Here is an 18,478-nt window from a genome sequence, read left to right as displayed (position 1 = left end):
GCGACATCTGTCTGTCTTCGTGTGATAAGGGACGACCCCGTGACAGAGATCAGTCTGAAGAGTCACTCCAACTCTAAGGACGTGAGGTCCAGCATCGATAAGATCATGCAGAAGGGAGGCCTTTCTAATGTGGGTGAGTGATCCGCTACGGCTCTACAAGATGCGGGTGTGAAAGTGAAAGGACTGCAGTTATTGCAAGGTTTACTACTTAGGCACATTTTCACATAGAAGGATAGAATTAAATCTAAATTTGATGCAAGATACGGTTTGTTAAATTATAGTGCTGCCTCTGTAGGTTGTGTTTTTCTTCCGCTCTGACCAGCAAGTATTTGATTTAGCAGCTTTCAGTGAGCACGGGCTGTTTTGGTGCTTCGGTTGCCGCATCACTGTGTGTCCAACACCACTTGTGTGTTTATGACTTGCTAAATATTGCATCCTGAGACAAATAATGTTAGGGGCGCCGACTCTCGAATAATACAACATTTAGATCATCTCTCCTCTTCCGCCGTTTTCGAGAAAACCAAGCAGCCAAGCTAAATGACAGCCTATTGCAATTTTTGTGAACGTATAAAGTTACAAAAATGCATTTCATAGTTGAGTACAAATGTAGCCCAGCAGTAGAGTCATGTTTTTCAACCGCTGCTTCTGTAAATATTGGTCAGGAAAGACATGCAGGAATCACAATCTCAACTTTAAATATAGGAGCAACCACAAAAAGCAACAATTATATATGTCCGTATATTTCTTGTTCTTTTTTTCATCCGCTTTTTTATTTATATTTACTTATATTCTGCATGGAATGCCAAATCCACTTTGACATTACACATGAAATTTTTTTAGAAACTGATTTTTCAAATCTACCACATACTTTAGTGAAATCTAATCTGTTGATAAGGAACTACCAAAAAGTTATGTGTTATTGAAATATCGAAGATGAATACAGTTCAGAGGAGTGGAGAAGCAGCTTTCACACACAATATTCTAATAGTAATTCAAAAAGAATATTTTAGACATTTGAAAGGCTGATTAAGATGGGAACCCGGCATCGTAAGCAATATACAGTGTTGAAATTCGACTACTAACCACCGCTAACAGTTCGGCAGAACTTTGACTGCTTCTTTGCTGCCCCCTGGTGGCCTGACAGGGAAAGCCCTCTCCTACATCAACAAGCAGTACTTCAGTGATGCCAACGGGAACAGGGGAGGAGCCCCCAATGTAGCTGTGGTCCTGGTGGACGGCTGGCCCACCGACAAGGTGGAGGAGGCGTCCCGACTCGCCAGGGAGTCCGGCATAAACATATTTTTTGTCACCATCGAGGGTCCCGATGACAGTGAGAAGCAAAACCTCGTGGAGGCCAACTTCGTGGACAAGGTGAGGTGTTGTGAAAGGTCAAAGTTGACTGCTAGGAGGGGATCTACTTGGAAACAGTGTTTTTCCGTCTTGCAGGCTGTGTGTCGGACAAACGGCTTCTTCTCCCTGCCAGTGTCCAGCTGGTTCGCCCTGAGGAAGGCGGTGCAGCCGCTTGTGAAGCGGGTGTGTGACACTGAGCGTCTGGTGTGCAGTAAGACCTGCCTCAATGCCAATGACATCGCCTTCGTCATCGACGGCTCCAGCAGCGTGGGAACGGGCAACTTTCGCACGGTGTTGCAGTTCGTGGCCAACGTCACCCGGGAATTCGAGATCTCGGACACGGACACTCGTGTCGGGGCGGTGCAGTACACCTATGACCAGAGGCTGGAGTTCGCCTTCGGCCAGCACAACAACAAGGCGGAGCTTCTCAATGCCATCAAACGCATCAACTACTGGAGCGGTGGAACCAGCACGGGTGCTGCCATTACCTACGCCGCAGAGCAGCTTTTCAGCAAGTCCAAACCCAACAAGCGCAAGATCATGATTGTCATTACTGATGGGCGCTCCTATGATGATGTCAGAGTACCTGCATTGGCCGTCCATCGCCAAGGTGAGTGGCCAGACTTCACATGATTGGCTTTCACGGATAGAACACGCGGGGTTTAATATTTACAATACATCCTCAGTGGTAATTGTTTCCAAAACCAAGGTCTTGACACTCAATTTCTGTCCCAGATGTAGATCTTGACTGCATGTAATGATGTTGAATAACCGATCTCTGAAAACCTTGCAGTAATAACAGCTGCTATGTTTGAGATCTTTTCCCACTGTTTGGTCTTTTTGGTCCAAATGGTGAACAAGATTAGATTTTTGCCATCTTGATGGACCTGATTTCCATTACACACACACATACATACACACACACGCACACACACACAATACACACAAATCACATTTCCGTCTTTGTAGGAAGCTGGATACTGATATAATAATGAGCTTACTGTTGTATTTCCAATATTAAGCTTCGATGCAAAAAAAAAAAAAAAAGGCTGAAATGTGTCTGAAAAGCTGAAATAAGTTAATATCGGGATTTGAACATTAAAACACTAAAGTCAGAGCTCATTCTACATATCTTGCATTAGGCAGAGTGTGAGTTTGCTGTGTATAACTTGTGCATGTGTCATCCAGGTGTGATTGCCTACTCCATTGGCATCGCCTGGGCGGCCCAGGATGAGCTGGAGTTCATCGCCACGGACCCCGACAAGGAGCACTCCTTCTTTGTGGATGAGTTTGACAACCTCTTCAAGTTTGTTCCGAAGATCATCCACAACATCTGCCAGGAGTTCAACTCACAGCCCAGAAACTGAGGACGGACGAGTGGGGGTGGGAATGCAGAGGAAGATTAGGCGTTCACGGGACACTGATTGTAAATTTACTCTTTCTGCTGCCCAGATGTGATGGAGTGACTGAAACATCCCATATTTGAACAGGGAGGGTTCTTAATTTAGGTAAGGATTGAGGCTTTCAGACAAATCTTAAAGAGAATCAACATTTGTCCCCGAAATCGACAGATGGTGGTAATGTGTGGATTGTGGATTGTCACGCCCCTAGTCTTACACTGCTCCTGCTGCAAAAAGAACAGCAGAATCCGATCATGTCAGTGAATGAATAAGAGAGTACTACTTTGTAATTACTCACACTTCATTAATGGTTTATACGTTGTAATTAGCTATTGATTATTCTTGCCAAAATCTTCTTGTCGTGGCAAGAGGACTTGGTTTTTTTTCCACTCAAAGACATTTCACCCCTCATCTGAGAGGCTTCTTCAGTTAGGATATTGATTATGTTGCCAGTAAAATGAGAGCATTAACTAATGAACTTCAGCTATCAGGGTAAAAAACCCAAAACAAAAAACATTGTCATTGTGGCTGCATCCTCCAATTGGTTCAGGATTCTAACTGAGGACAATATGGCACACTGAAATACAGAATATCAAGACGCTATGTTCTGTTCAAATAGCTGGACAAGAAAAACATCAAAGATAATGATTACTTCTTAAGTACCTTGCAAGGAATTACTTGTGATCCCTGAAGCGTCACTGCAGTAATGTATGTGTTTGACATTAAAGTTGTAAAGAAATAAAATAATTCATTTTTCAGTGACATACTAGGGGGAAAAACATTTTTGTTGGAAAAAAACAAAACAAAGGAAAATCACAACTCTCAAGCATTATATTTATATTTGTTTAAAAAAACAAGCACTCAAAGGAAAAAAGAAAACATTAGATATAAATGACCAATCTATGGAAAACCTCATAAACAGGGATTTAAAGTGGATATTGTGAAAAACAATCACAAATTTATAAGAGTAAAAGGGACAATGCATTAGGAATATGAACATTCGTATAAGAACGTCCTCTTTCGAGAAGTATTCCTGACTTTATGTCATAAATATATGTGTGTGTGTGTGGGTATATGTGTACATTCAGTGACATGAAGATAGTGATATTAACATAAATATAGGACAAATTGACAGTTACTATATCAATGAAGAGTGGCTTATTATTAAGTAGCACCAAAATACAAAAGAAAATGTAAAGTTACCCTGCCTGCAGAAAGATGAATTTAAAACTTACCTAGCACTTCCTCTTATGTCTCAACACACTTCAACGTGGTTCTTTTTTTTTTTAAAAACAATCCTCTGTAAAGAAGGCACTGTCTCTTAGAATCAGTGCATTCTGGTCTTGATGGGAGAGATTTAATCTTAAGGGCATTGTGTCAGTTCTTTGCAGACTTTGCTTCTCATATATACTGTAAGTGAGGCTAGTGTGCAGGGCCCTCACTGAACGCTAACATGCTAACAAACGGACCTGAAAGGCAAGATCGAGCAGAACTTGCATGGCTGAGAGAACAAGAAAGGGGTATGTGTGTATTCTCTGTGAAAGTGAAAGCAAACCGTAAATTTTGCTCTTCAAAAACGGAAGCAATCTATCGTGTCACTCGAAATTAACTGAAAGCAGTGCGGTCGTTTCCAGCATAGCAGCAACTTCTGAGGGTTGTTTCAAGAGTATTTATGATTTTCTCCTTGTTATTCTCTGTTTGTACATATGCATATCAAAAACCTTTTGCTAATAATGTTCAAATAATTGATCAATATTTTTTGCAATTTTGATAAAATAAACAAAATTAAGTACTTAATGTGGCTGTTTTTTTAAAGGTAGTAGGACTTTGTTTATTCCTATAGCTCTTCATACTTCCACACTAATGTTAGAGTGTAATGTTGACATTTTATATTCAACATTCATTATTCGCTGGATGAGAAATTACATGAGTTGGTTTTGAGAAAATCTTACGCACTACACACTGTAAAAGTTCAGTGAATTAAACACACATATGATGCACCAACAGTGCATGTGCAAATAACACGGTGTAGTACTGTATGTTGGTGTCAAGACAAAGGATTGATTGAAAAATTGAATCTAGATCACAAAAATCAAAATGCATTCATGTGCATTTGTAGCAGAACAAACACACCTTGTATTTGATTCATGTTTTTCAGACACCCAGTGCTTTTTGCTTACTTACTAGCAATGCTTACTTGTCTCTATAGAGGCTCAATCACAATTAACTGCTACTTCCACAATTAGTCCAAGTATTTGAGAATTTTTTGAACAAATGATAAACATGGTAGCAGTTAACGGTTTACAGCAGGTTTTATTCTTGAACATACTTTGATATACAAACCAGTGACTGAGAAAATGGCTCATGTGACGCTGTACTCAACATGTACAACATCTTGTTTAACCCCGGGTTGGTTCATGTGCGCAGTTTGCAGTCTCCTCAGTGTTGGATGGTTAACTCACTCTTCAAATAGGCCTACAGTACTGCACTAATGTTCTTCTAAACACTGGACTACTGTAAATATCTGGACATGATACATCACACTGTAGTCAAGCATGTCCACACAGTTGGGGAAACTACATACAGTACAAGCCATTCAATTCAAACAAGAGCTAACTGGCCAAAATCAATTAGTTATTCCTAAAATGGACATCTAGAACCAAGTTTGAATTGTAATTCTATAACCAAAATGGTTTACTTTGGACACAAATGTTTGTACAGTAATCTTACATCTCAATTACTTGAGAATTGCTAGCAAACAGGCGATATACTGTATTTAATATTCCGTATCACTGCAGCTTTGCCTTGAAATGCACAAAATTGATTCCCCAATCGCACTCATCAAAAATGAGCACTCATACTCACACTGCACAGTAAATTTTAAGACTGAATATATATTTTGTTTATTATAAGCATTTGTAATTTTACATCCAATGTTAAAATCAACAACATTGTGACAACTGGATCAATTCACCGCCATTCCCTCCCTCCCGCTCTGAGACAAGCTTGTTAAAATAACATTTTCAAGGCCTTTTTAATGCAAAGGCACATTAGTAACAAGTGTTTTTAAAAAGGAAAATAAAGGCAGGCCAGCAAGCAGTTAATCTGGAAAGTGAAGAAGAGGTGAGAGGCTTCCATGACGTACCCCACGTTTCTGAAACAACACGACACAAAACCTGACTTGGAGTAAGGGGCCTGGATGTTGTGTGTCTAAGAGGGGAAGCCAGGGGCCTGAGGGATTCGGGGAAGCGTGAAGTTGGAGGGGAAAAAAAAAAAAAAAGAAAAAGAAAAAAAAAACAGAAAAAAAAGAAAAATCGGGCTGAGACCTCACTACTCCACACTGTTGAACACCTGTCCTGAACCTCCGGGCTGCCGAGGTGAAGTCTGAGTCTGTGAAGGTCCACTGCGGCCGGAGACATCCAGGCCTGCCTGGATGGCAAGTGAGGGGCGAGAGTGCTGTTCTCCTCCTGATTAGCCTCCCTGCCATAGCATCATATGGAGGGTTCCCGACCTGTTTGAGGCTCGCAGCTACATAGTCTGTCAGTCCGACAGGAAACCAGTGGGCTGTGGTAGGTGGGATTGGACCCATATCTGAAGGTCTTTCCCCTCCTTTGTCTCTGTTGGTCCCTGACCATGGGAGGCTGAGTCAGAGGGTGGGGTTGGGGGGCAGGGATGGGGAGTTACCGGGAGAGATGCAGCTCCTTGTCATACAAACACCTTGGCAAGAGCATCCGCCCCAGCGCTGGCAATGTAGCATTTAGATGGATGAAAAGCCACATCATGGATGGACTCCTCGAACTTCTTTCTGTGGGCCGTGAATTCCTGGATGCAGGTTTTACTCTCCAAGTTCCACAGACGGATAGAGCAGTCATGACCTGCGAGAGAGGGAAGGGTCAATCTGGTCCAGGAAAATGATTCAAAACCAGTTCCTTCTTTCCCAAAGAGAACACCCGGCGTCTCAGTTTTTGCTTCATGATAATTAAAAGATAACTGTTCTTCTGTCACAAATGTGCCATGAGTGAGCCGACCATAAAGTTGTTGAACAGAGAGAGGAGGACATGGTGGGAGGGAGGGAGAGAAAAAGAGAGACAGAGACAGAGCGAGAGAGAGAAACAGTCATAGGTCTGACATCGGTCATAATTCATATTGTCTCGCCAATGTATAAAAAATATAGTGTTAACGACTGGGGGAGAAAGTATTTCTCCTTAGAACTCATCGGGGCTCCTTCGATGAGGCCCTGGAGGAATTGTGTTAATACTTCTGAGGGAACTTTGCCAGATATGACCGAAAACTGTCAAAAACCCACACGTGACAACTTCCGAAAATTGAGCAAGCACATCTCAATGTTCTTTTAGAAAAACTGGTCAGAAAAACCATAACACGAAATACAGAGTCATGACATAGTGACTCTAGGCACTGAGGCTGCTATTAAGACGTAATAGCATATAAGCTACTGCCATGTCTGTTGTGTTAAATTACTTACTGCCTGACATTAGATAAAGCCCGTTGGGGTCCACAGCAAGGCTGGTGACAGCGTCCAGATGGGCCACCATGGAGTGAATCAGCTTCCCGCTGTTGTTGTCAAAGAACTTTATGTGTCTGTCCTCCTGCGCAGTGATGGTAATGGGGAGTGTAGGGTGGCTCAGCACCTTGTTGATCTGACATGGAGTGCCTGCACACAGACAAGTGTGTTAGGAGACAGGATTCAGGCAGAGACCAACGATCGCAAAGCCGACCGTAAAAAAATCATGCTCTTCATGCTCTTGATGCATATAAACAATTGAAGTGAAATCTGTCATCCTCAAATGCAAAGTGATGATTTGGGCCACAGTTTGGTCAAAATATAATGTCCACAAGAAACTGTCACAGCAAGCTCTATAGCTTCAGTGGATGGTGAGAATTCCAATTGTTTACTGAACTGTTTAACATTGCTTAACAGAGATGGTCAGTCTCATTTCTGAATAAGTCAGTTTTCATTTGTACGGGTCTTGACTCCAATCTCCCACTAGGTGTTTGCAAAGAGTCACTTGTGTGAAATTGATCTGATTCAACGAATGCATTCATGTTTTTAAATAAAAAGATGAGAATTAGTCCATATTTTGTTGTCGTTCATTTCTTTTAGATTACAGCTAAAAAAGCTTCTTGCACCTCCTTTAAATTTCCAGTCACAATAAAGCGCTCTGTCTTAGAACTTTGTCAGTGACTAGCGAGCAGAGCTTCAATCTTACCAGGCTCCAGATTGAGGACCAACTGGCGGGTCTCCATGTTGAAGAGGCCGATTGCACCACTGGTAAAGGAGGTGACCAGGTGAGCTGGTTCACTGCACACCAGGTCCACTGAGGAGGGGACTCCTAGCTCTGCAGCAGCAAAAGAAATACCAGTTTGTACGTGATCAGTTTGAAAACTAGGTTCGGAAACACTGCAAAACATCAAAGTGATTACTTTTGTTTTCATTGAAGACGGCTAGGGCGGGGGAGGTGCTGTTGGCATCCCATAGTCTCACAGTCCCATCAGCAGAGCAAGAGAGGAGGCGCTGATGTGCACTACTGTATACCAATCCCCAGATGGAGTCGGCATGTCCACACAACTCACCTCGTAGCACTGAAGGGTCTGACACATAAAACAACACAAATCAAGTTAGTTACTAGGATTTGATGTCAGAAAGCTGAACGGTGCAAGAAACAAGCCAGAGTTACCGTAGGAATCGTAGGGGTCAATGTTAGGATTGGGGGTATTCCAGCACTGGATTGTCCCGTCGACCCCGCCGCTGAAACACTGCTCCCCCGTGCTGCTCATGACCACGCTCAGTACCGCTCCCCTGTGGGTTGAAGATAAAATGATTAAAACCACTTGTCCCAAACAGACTGAACATTTTTTCTCACAAAAGATGCTGTTACCTGTGTGCCCGGAAAGTATAGATTGGTTCCACATCTAAAGACGCACTTCTGAAAAAGAGAGTGTAATTCTTCATTAGCATATGTACACAGCAGCAGCAACTTAAAATACTTGAAAGGCTTTGGATTTCTAAAAATAAACAGCACAGGGTGTGAGAGCTGAGGAGCAGAATTGTCAGAAGAGTTTTGTGGCTAAATCATATGACACTGTGTCAATGAAGATGTATTTCATCATGGGAGCACAATCAGGGTCTTATTTTTTTTCAGATCTATGATGATGATGTAGGTATGAGAACAACCAACCTGGGGCTGCTCCATGTAAGCAAAGATATTCTTACTTTTTGGCTGGAGTTGTTTTTTGGAGGTTCCACATCTTGAGAGTGTGATCTTCTGAAGCAGTGACCAGGACAGGCTCTATGGGGTGGAATGTTAGTGCTCGAATCCCGTCAAAATGGCTCCGCAGTGTAAATTTGGGATTCCACGTCTTTCTCATGGCGTCCTTGTTGTTACCAATCTGTTGAAAAAGCAGACAATCACGCAGGATGTCAACTTGTTCATCTATCAGTTGGTCTTAAAAGAGACTATAGTGGTAGCAGTGGTGTAGCTAGAAATTCTGTCTTTGTGGTAACTAAACTGATTATTTCATGCCATGGTCATTTTTAACAGGATAACTGGCTTGCACAAACTGTCAAATTTCCTTCCTGAAAAAAAACAAACAAACAAAAAAAAACTTAAAGGTCCCTATAAACAAGGAGTACGAACTTTATTTGGTGTAAAGGACTGAATGACACAGAGTTACTTCTTTACTTGAATCTCATTGGATTAGACTATTTAAAAACTGAAATTCAATGACAGAAAATACTTTAGAATTAAAAACTGATTGTGATTTTGTGCCAGAGAGCTTTAATTACTATTATCATTATAAAACATTTACTAAACATTTAAATGTAGCTTACAGGTCTAAATTCTAGGGCACTATATCTTCCAACAAAAATTATTATCGTAACAGGCCTGTAGAATATGGTTCTGTATATTTCAAGAGCTCTATCGACTGAAAACGGTTGCTACATAGTTAAAACACTACGTTTGTTTGAAATCATGAGCCTTAGACAAAGCAATGATTTAAAAAGAAGAAAAATTGCAGACTTCTGTCAAAGTCTGTACTGAACTTCCCGAGAACTTAATAAAAATATCAAGAGATAACAGTCACTGTTTGATAATTCATTAATTGAATGAGTTAGAGAGACAGTAATGATGTCGAGTTAAGTCAAAGCTTACAGGTCGTCTTTCTGACAACAATAGGCTCTGGGATCAAACACAAACATTTCTCATGTTCTGGAGTGCTCTGCAAATATCTGTTCTGTGCAAAATCCAAAATGTAAGGGATTCTTCACACTATGAAGTTCTACTTTTGAAAAGTTTGCCACAGAGTAGGTTGTGTATGATTCCTTTTGGTGGAGGTCATAAAGCAAAAGAGATGGTCATTGCATCCTTTTAGCTCCTTCCCACTCACATCGTAAGCCAGGCTGTCGGCCTCGTTGGCCACTGTGAGCCCTGCCAGCTCTCCCAAGCCCAACTCGCTCTCCATAGCCTCGTCTGTGCCCATGATGAATGATTTCCCTGAAGTAGGTAGGAAGGTCATTGCCTCAACTGGAGAAAAAACATAAACACAAAGCTGCTATGACCCAACTGATGGCTAGAATTAAAACAAGAGTCCAACTATCTGCTGGTGTTCTACTCAAGTGTGGAAATGCGGAAAAACACTTTACACACCTTCATCTGTTCGGTTTCCATCATGCTCATTGAAGCGCACCACGTTGGGCCGGGACTGGGGGGCCGAAGGAGGCTGCATGTGAGACACGTCCTCAGCATCTCTCAGGTTGGCCAGCATGTCCTGGAGCTTGGACCGGTTCGGTCCTGTGTAAAGCATCAGGTCAAAAGTGCAATAATGGACAGCAAATGAACGAGGGCATGATATTTAAAAAAGGCACTAGAAAAAATAATGAAAAGGAAGAATATAGAATATGAAGAGAAAGCGGCACTGAAAGGCAAGAAAAGAAATGAATAAATTACTAAATTGAAAGACGAATGAAAGTCAGCGGCAGAGTCCCTGTTAGCTGCATTGAAGGGATATTAGGCAGGTTTATCTCTCAATGCTGGCTGTATGGAAAGAGTAACACAACATTTCACTTATCAATCTGCTTACTGAGGCAGATTTCCTTTAGAATTAGTACAATGCTTCACCCTTATAGCAGGAGATACATAATACCAATGACAATAAGTCAAATTATCTCCTCCAGACATCCACAAGTGATAAAGCACTGAGAGTGAGTGTGAAGAGTGAAAATAAAACAGTGCTAAAACCAGAGAAGGAAGAGCGTGAAAAGGGGTTGTCGCAATAAAACCGCGAAGACAGTGAGCAGAAGTGCAAGGTGTTGATTTGACTATTCAGTCATAGTAAAAAAAGACTTTCGAATTTGTCCATGCTACATCTAAGAGTTCTGAAGTGGGCTGCTTAAAATGGAGAGAAGTGTTATTCAACATGAGTCACTAGAAAGACTAAATATTAATCATTTTAGACTGGTCGAGAAACTGTTGTTCAGCAGCATCACGGCTGACAGATGACAATGACGACAGATAATGATGATGATTGTGTTGTGACTGGAGAAGGTACAGAAACAGTAGACAGACAAGCCTAGATGGGACACTGATGGATCGACCTTTGAATCAACCTGATATTTGAGCGCGTGGAAGACATGATGATGTAAAACCAAACCGTTTGAGCGGGGCAGAAAAGCATGCATCGAGCATCGCAGAGAGAAGAAAACGATGGCGACAGATTGGGAATGTGCAGTACAGACCACAAGAGAAACAATCAGGATGAAATGACAGACAAGAAGTAAGAACGATGCAGAGTAGAGGGCATTGGACTAAAGACTTTTTGGCTGAGGTCAGGCTCTACAAAGAGAGAAGAGGGAGGCAGCAATGCCTGATGGGACTTACTCTTCACCCCCTTTTTCCCTTTGCGCTCCTTTCTGTACTGCTCCTTGAGTTTGGTTATCAAGCCCGGGTCCACGTCCCAGGCCTCAGAAATGGGACATGGCTCGTCCTTTTCTACATAGGGGGACAAAACCAGACCAAGAGGCTGTTGAGGGACTGCCCAGTGGCCTGACAGGGTGGGGAAGCGAAAGAGCCTTTTCTCAGGTTCCTAAGAGCCTCAGGTCAAGTTGTAGGGTTTTGATTAAAAAAAAAAAAAAGCTCTTCATCAGTAGTTCAGTTTCAGGGAATCTTTCTCTGCTGTGATTTAAATTGTGGTAGAATTCCTCTTCTCAGACAGACATGACAGACAAATGACTAACCCCATGCAGTGAATTTGGACATTTTGAGTCCCAGTCGTGACAGATCAAATTATAATGTTATATATAAATCGTAAGACAGCCATGATGTAAAGGACCACCTTTATAGGAGGTGTGTGGGATGTAAAGCAATCTTTTGGAAGAAATGAATACTTTTACAATTTAAATCACATTAAAAATGCACAGGTTGCGTTATTCCAATCACTTACTGATGTTTATCCTAATAGCAGTTGATAACTGACGCCAATATTTTTTCCTTCCTACTAATGTACATACTTGTTTTCTGGCCAACATGGCTGTACACTTGTAAAAACAAAGAGTGAAGAACTGCAGTCAGTGACCCTCAAAAAGACTTGAATCACAATGTGATGGTCATTTTAAATGCGTGATTTTTTTTTTTTTTTTACATTTTGCTTTTGCTTGTTTTGAAGGAAACTATAACTCAAAAAAGATAACTGCTACGGTCTTAAAAAAAAAAAAAAAAATCACAGTATTCTTTTGCATATGTCATCACATCAACTACGGAACATACCCTCTTACATTAATTTCTACAGCCGGGCAAATTAAAAAACTACAATGGCTGATACAATTCAACAAATTTTCTTTATAACAAACACTGCCACTGCCATCACAGGATAGAAAGAATTAAACAGTGCTGAAGATGTGAAGATGTTTGCCAGACCTGGAGAAACAACTTTCCCTTTCAGTTGACCAGCTGTTAATGCAAAGCACCCAGATATACCTATTAACCTCAGGCCATTCACACAAGCAGCTGCTTTAAGAGACTCCATGTTCAATAGTGATTGAACTGGACTACACTGGCCTACAAGAGCCTCTCGGCAGACAGGGGAGCTGCTGCCAAGCTGGTTGTTTTAAAAACTACTGTGTCCATCTCCATTAAGAGTTCAGAAAACATAAGCCTTGTGAAACTGTACCATGGTATTCTCATCACTATTTGTTATCTATGATAAACAAATATGTTGTTTTTAGCCATGGGATCTGGTTTACATCATGTTGCAATAAGTCAGTAACAAATTTTTCCACAGGGACAATAAAGTTGACCTGAACAAGAAAAAAAACAAAACCCTTTATATTCAGACTGATTGATACAAAGAATGATATCTGACTATTAAACTACACCGCGGTGGACAGATTTTAAGAATTTTGGGGGGGTTACCTTTACAGGGCTGATTTTTGTGCCTGATGTTTAAGGCAGCTTATTTTTTGATTTTCAAGTGTAAGTATAAGTTTGTTCTTGTCATTTTCTCTGATGTTTCAAAAACAAGCATGCCAGACAATAACTTCAGCTTCTATATAATTTTATATAGACTGTCTACAGGTTTTCCCGAGCACTTAACAGGTGTTATACAGTGTTTCCATATTTGGGCTGCTTGGTGCAAATAAAGGCAATTCCACTAGTCCCACAAGAATTCAGGCCCATGGCAAAATCCAAAGTCACCACAGGATAACATGTGTTAGTGGGAGGGGGAACTCGTGTCAGACTGGGGGTAAATTAGGCTTATTTGTAGATGCAGGAGTATGACAGATATTGTACTAACGGCCAGGCTATGGAGATGCACAGTTGAGGAGAACACACACAATGGGTTAAACAGAGAAACTCCAAACAAGATGATTCATGACCAAATGATATAGGAGGAACAAGTGACGGGTATTCCATGAAGAATCCTTAGTATATGAGCTGAAGTGACAATTCAGAAAACAGGCAAAACATAAGATTAAAATAGAGACAAATCAGAAATCTTCCTGTGCCTCTGAAATGACTAGGTTACATTTGTATTTCTTTTTTTTTCCTTCAGTCCAGCTTTCAAAATCTTGACTCACCCCAGTCGGTGCCATCTCCTGTACCCCTGGACTCTGGTGAGATATCCATCTCATCGGGGCTGGACAGGAAGTCAAAGCCTTTGAGGGCTTCCTCTGTGTCTGGGTCTTCACTGGTGTCCATACTAGCTGGTGAAGTTGATGAAGTCGGCTTCTTCCTCATGATCTGAAGGAAATTCATGACTATTAGGGAAACTATATCAATGATTGTATGGGTCAAAAGTGAGGAAAAAAAACACTTCCTTACTGTCCTAGACTCTACATTTGTCCTGTCCTTCCCATCATTATCCTCATCGTCATCTTCATCGCTGAACTCGGCAGCTGCCTTCTCAATGAATTTGAAGGCCTCCAGTACGTCATTTGTGTCAGAGAGCTCAGCTTTCCTGGTGAAACATATTGATCCATAAATTAATACACAGCTGTTCAAACGATAAGTACTTAAATCTTTGTTTTTAAATCACTCCTTGTAGTGGTTATGCTTCCGTTGGCCACATTTACAAAAATACCTATCTCGGTGTCAAATTGAACAATATTACTGCCTGGCTTGGAAATGTAGTTTTTAACTGACAGATACACAACATCAAAACAATTCTCTGCTACATGAAGAGAAGTAAAATTTCACATTTATCTCATTGTTTTTCAGTAAATATATACCGTACAGATTTGTGGCTGATATCTTTTTTGGCAAAATATTGCCAAAGGGGAAATACATCTAAAGATTTTAAGTGATTTCACTAAACTGCGACTGATTACCTTTTTACTAATAGCAAGATGCTATACAAATAAACAATATTCAACATTAAATAAAATATAAAGAAAAGAATATCAGGGATGTACAATACTCTGTGGTTTATAGCCCACTGACAGCCTATTGCTTAATTATTAATTAATTCATTACATCAAATAATTTCCTTTAATCAATGGCTTCCACTAGATTGCCTGTCAATGAGCATAACAGAAATAATGTAGGACAATGAACTCTCTATTCTTGCATGTTTTTATTTCATTCACATCCTGTTGTGATTATCCATCAGTCACTCATAGTAAAACCCCCGCATGCCTAAACAAAGACGGAATTAGCTGGAATGCAAATTGAAATCTGCAATGTTGTGCATTAATGCACTGAGTTGCTTTTTTAGGAGCAATATATTTTTTGCATTATGGACACTAATACCTTGGACTCAAGATACTGATAATCTTATGCAGGACTTAACGCCAGAAAATTATGGCAGAAAAGGGTTTGTGTTAACACAAGCATAAACAAATAACAATTTGTAATTCTATTCATTCATCTTTTCTTACAATCTTCTATATTTTTAAATGCCTTTACCAAAGCGTGCACACAAACAAGCACGCGCACACACATATCCATAGAGAAAAAAACTTGAAATGATATATGTAGTAATTATGGCTGGTAAAGTACAACTTATACGGATAATATATATGTTTGATCTTCGCTAAACTTTGGTTGCATTTGGTCCATGCCTACATAGTTGAAAATCTGAGCAATTTCCTGTTCTCCATGACCATTTGACCCCAAACACGGCTCCAAACTGACACTGTATTTTGAGGAGAAATAGGTTTAATAAACCTAACATAGTGGCAATCTTGGGTGCAGCCATAACTGGTGACAAAATTTTTCTTCTCACTGTGTTCTAAAAATGAATGTGTCTATCTTCAATTATCTCAAAAAGCAAATTGAGGAGACTGGTGGAGAGGGAAGGACTCTTGATGGTGACAGCCGCCACTGATGACAGGCAGGGAGAGACCGACAGAGCCAGTGAAGATGATTGATCGTGATTTTCAACCACAATGGCCAAAGCATTACCCCTGGTTGTGGTACCATGGAAAACCTGCTGTGAGAGTATTTTGGGTACTGTGGCTACTTTGTCGCAAACAAACCTATTCTTGTTACTGGATTCATGCAGTCTAAGCTTCAAACTTCAATGTTGCACACTCACAATGTGAAACACAAATCTTACAGTTCCCAAAGCTTTGACCACCTCCTTGCTAAATTAAGGAGCAATTGCTAAAGGTAATCAAAATGTAATAGTGCCTCCTACTCACGATGATGAAAAGGATGCCTTTAACATACACTCAATTCAATAACAAAAAACAGTTTACAAGAAAATATCCTTTCCACATTATTTCATGATTCAATTTTAAGGTCTTAACTTATAGATGATTTGGTGGCAATTTTCTAATTTTCAGTCACGGATTTCTAGAGGTGAGTGATTTCAAATTTATCAATGGCATTTTCTATAAAATAATCAAGAGAATGTGATTTTTAAAAGTGAGAAAGACATTATCAATTAAATGAATCAAATTAGTAGAAATGTTTAACATCAAAAAAGAAAGCCAAAGAATTTTACTGGACAATGATTCTTATCTACCTGGATCTACAATCATAAATTATCAGCACAATTTCCTTAAATGAAAAGTAATTCACAATTCTAAATCCCAGTGAGATGAGCTTCAATATGCCAATTTTGCCATGTTCCCCCAACCCTAAATCCAACCAATGCAGATGACTTGGCCAGTACAAAATATAGCAGTGTTATCAGATGGTTTCTGAAACAAAAAACGCCTATGTTCAATCAAAAGGCTCTGGTGCATTATGTCTTCCACTGAGGACTGCCCTTCACGGAAAAAAAGAAAAGGTACAGTCAAATCATGAAGACAGACTGACAAGCTAATGTACTCCCAACAATCTCTGGCATCATCCATGTGATTGACAGGAATGAATTTTGTCACGAAGGGCTAAGTGGGAAAGATATACTTTGAACTCATCCCACAGTGCCCATGTCTGATCAGCATACTCACCCCCTGGTACCCATGCCTTTTGTCGACGTATCCGTCCCATTGACCAATGGCTCCGTACATGTCCTTTCACCTGTCCTGCTGCTCCCATCTCCAGCGAGTCCCAGCAGTGCTCTGACACGTTGGGACTTTACATCTAAAATGGTGTCTGTGTAGCCCACCTCCTGCAGGTACCTGAAACCAGGTAGATGTACAATTAATTGGTTGTAGTCTTCGTGCCATAACAGCTCCATGACCCCATATCAGACTTTTGACAATAGAATATAGAAGAATGAAATGTTGCAAAATTGTGAATCGAGTATTATAAATTCCCTCAATGACTTGGCAAAGGGCAAACTTTTTAACCGCGGTGCTGGTACTGATATCAAATAATGCTTCCACAACTTCAATAGGATCACAGATAATGGGGTGTTCTGGAGACTGTCAAATGTGTTATGTCCTCTGGCACTGGTCTAGTTAACATTATCCGAGGCAAGATGAGCTACCTATCAAATTGTTACACCCTCCTGCTGGGGATACTGAAAGACCCTGAGCTTCATTTGCTTTCCCTGCTTTCAGTCAGTCCTTGGGTAACTGACTGAGTGAAAGGCAGGGGGTATCTTAGCACATTATTGATCTGTCTTTTGACATAGATTTTAGAATAAATTGGCTGTCTCATCAGCCAACATGTTGAAACAGATGATGTGTGAGACTGCTTGTTCGTGTCTATACTAAAGGCCAGGGTCTGGTGTATATTTACACAGACTTTATAGACAGAAGGGTGACCTGATAAGCAGGACTTTCCTGAGTCACTTAGCTACATGTTAAAAAAACAAAGCAGGTAATGACAACTGCAACCCATATGAGGGAGCCCTGCTCCACATTTTGTTTGAGCCCAATACTGCTAGCACAGTATTACAAGTTCTCAAGTACTATCATGTCTGATAGCCTTGATACCAATTATGCGGATATATGTTGCCAGAGGTGTTTGAAGATCCATCAATTTCAACTGAGCTCATGAATGATTCTGTTTTCTAGGTTGAGGATTGTCAGGGAATGATGTTAACGTACTGTCTGAGGAGCTGACGGCCTTGTTTCCAGGACAGCTGATTGTTAAGCGATCCAGAAGTCTCATTCTCGTTTGTCTCATCTGGAGGGGGGAGAAGAGAAGCTACAAATCAGTGCTCCACAAACAGCACAGCCTCTGACATTATTTCCGCTCAGTAAATACGACCAGAACATTCCTGCATCACAGCATCCTGGCGACTACACATATTCAGCCCTTACTTTCAGCAAGTCAGCAGTGGATTAGAGTGGATTAGAGACTGGTAGATAAGCATTAGAAAAATAGACACATTTTCTGCTGCTCCTTTAAAAAAATACTTGAGATGTTAGCAATTGCTGTGAAAAATATTATTAATCAGGGCTGGTCTCTGTATTAATATAAATTAGCATTTGATGTGTCACCATATTGACAAAAATATGTATTAAAATTGATCAGTGTCTAGCAGCAGATATTATTTCAGCTTACTAAATGTATGAGATATAAATAACATATAGCATATAAAGAGTAGCCAATTGGCGTTATGAAATACAAAGCGTGTCAGAAAACTTTTCTTTTTCCCCTCAATATCATCACATATTGAACTGTCAGTTCCATTAGCTGTTTCACATACATTCAAAATTTGAATTCTTGAGATTTTTGAGAAACACTTAAGTAATTACTATTGTGAATTGAGACAGCATATATATTAATACCCAGTCGATGCTATTTACTGTAGTTTGTAGTTCAACATTCATAGAGATAGAGATATTTCTCACACAGGTAAGAAATTAGAAA

General features: G+C 40.5%; 2 protein-coding genes across 12 annotated transcripts in view; one reads left to right on the top strand and one right to left on the bottom strand.

Annotated features, from left to right (window-relative positions):
- vit (vitrin) overlaps window positions 1-4,543 on the top strand; it is a 30,418-nt gene extending 25,875 nt beyond the window's left edge. For all 9 annotated transcript variants that reach the window (XM_086166913.1, XM_086166877.1, XM_086166850.1 and 6 more), the window contains 4 exons: window positions 30-133; window positions 1,145-1,371; window positions 1,447-1,960; window positions 2,539-4,543. In XM_086166913.1, coding sequence (XP_086023039.1) covers window positions 30-133; window positions 1,145-1,371; window positions 1,447-1,960; window positions 2,539-2,717 — 1,024 coding nt within the window. In that variant the 3' untranslated portion in view covers window positions 2,718-4,543. The remainder of the gene's footprint in view (window positions 1-29; window positions 134-1,144; window positions 1,372-1,446; window positions 1,961-2,538) is intronic.
- Window positions 4,544-5,043: 500 nt separating this feature from the next.
- The window catches only part of LOC147236321 (striatin-like), a 30,477-nt gene continuing 17,042 nt past the window's right edge, over window positions 5,044-18,478 (bottom strand). The window contains exons 4-17 of one of the 3 annotated variants that reach the window (XM_086166924.1): window positions 17,710-17,788; window positions 16,663-16,833; window positions 14,087-14,222; window positions 13,843-14,005; window positions 11,648-11,758; window positions 10,418-10,561; window positions 10,158-10,294; window positions 8,983-9,158; window positions 8,648-8,695; window positions 8,447-8,568; window positions 8,193-8,360; window positions 7,979-8,107; window positions 7,234-7,422; window positions 5,044-6,625 (exon numbers count right to left, since the gene is read on the bottom strand). In XM_086166924.1, coding sequence (XP_086023050.1) covers window positions 6,456-6,625; window positions 7,234-7,422; window positions 7,979-8,107; window positions 8,193-8,360; window positions 8,447-8,568; window positions 8,648-8,695; window positions 8,983-9,158; window positions 10,158-10,294; window positions 10,418-10,561; window positions 11,648-11,758; window positions 13,843-14,005; window positions 14,087-14,222; window positions 16,663-16,833; window positions 17,710-17,788 — 1,943 coding nt within the window. In that variant the 3' untranslated portion in view covers window positions 5,044-6,455. The remainder of the gene's footprint in view (window positions 6,626-7,233; window positions 7,423-7,978; window positions 8,108-8,192; window positions 8,361-8,446; window positions 8,569-8,647; window positions 8,696-8,982; window positions 9,159-10,157; window positions 10,295-10,417; window positions 10,562-11,647; window positions 11,759-13,842; window positions 14,006-14,086; window positions 14,223-16,662; window positions 16,834-17,709; window positions 17,789-18,478) is intronic. The other 2 variants (XM_086166933.1, XM_086166942.1) reach the window with 2 other exon arrangements.

This window comes from Fistularia commersonii, chromosome 2 (genome assembly GCF_037954325.1).
Source record: "Fistularia commersonii isolate RoL2024-O1a breed Wild chromosome 2, RoL_Fcom_v1.0, whole genome shotgun sequence".
In the NCBI taxonomy this organism is placed as follows: domain Eukaryota; kingdom Metazoa; phylum Chordata; class Actinopteri; order Syngnathiformes; family Fistulariidae; genus Fistularia; species Fistularia commersonii.
The sequence above is the reverse complement of the archived record's forward strand: the minus strand, read 5'-3'. Positions and strand labels throughout refer to the sequence as shown.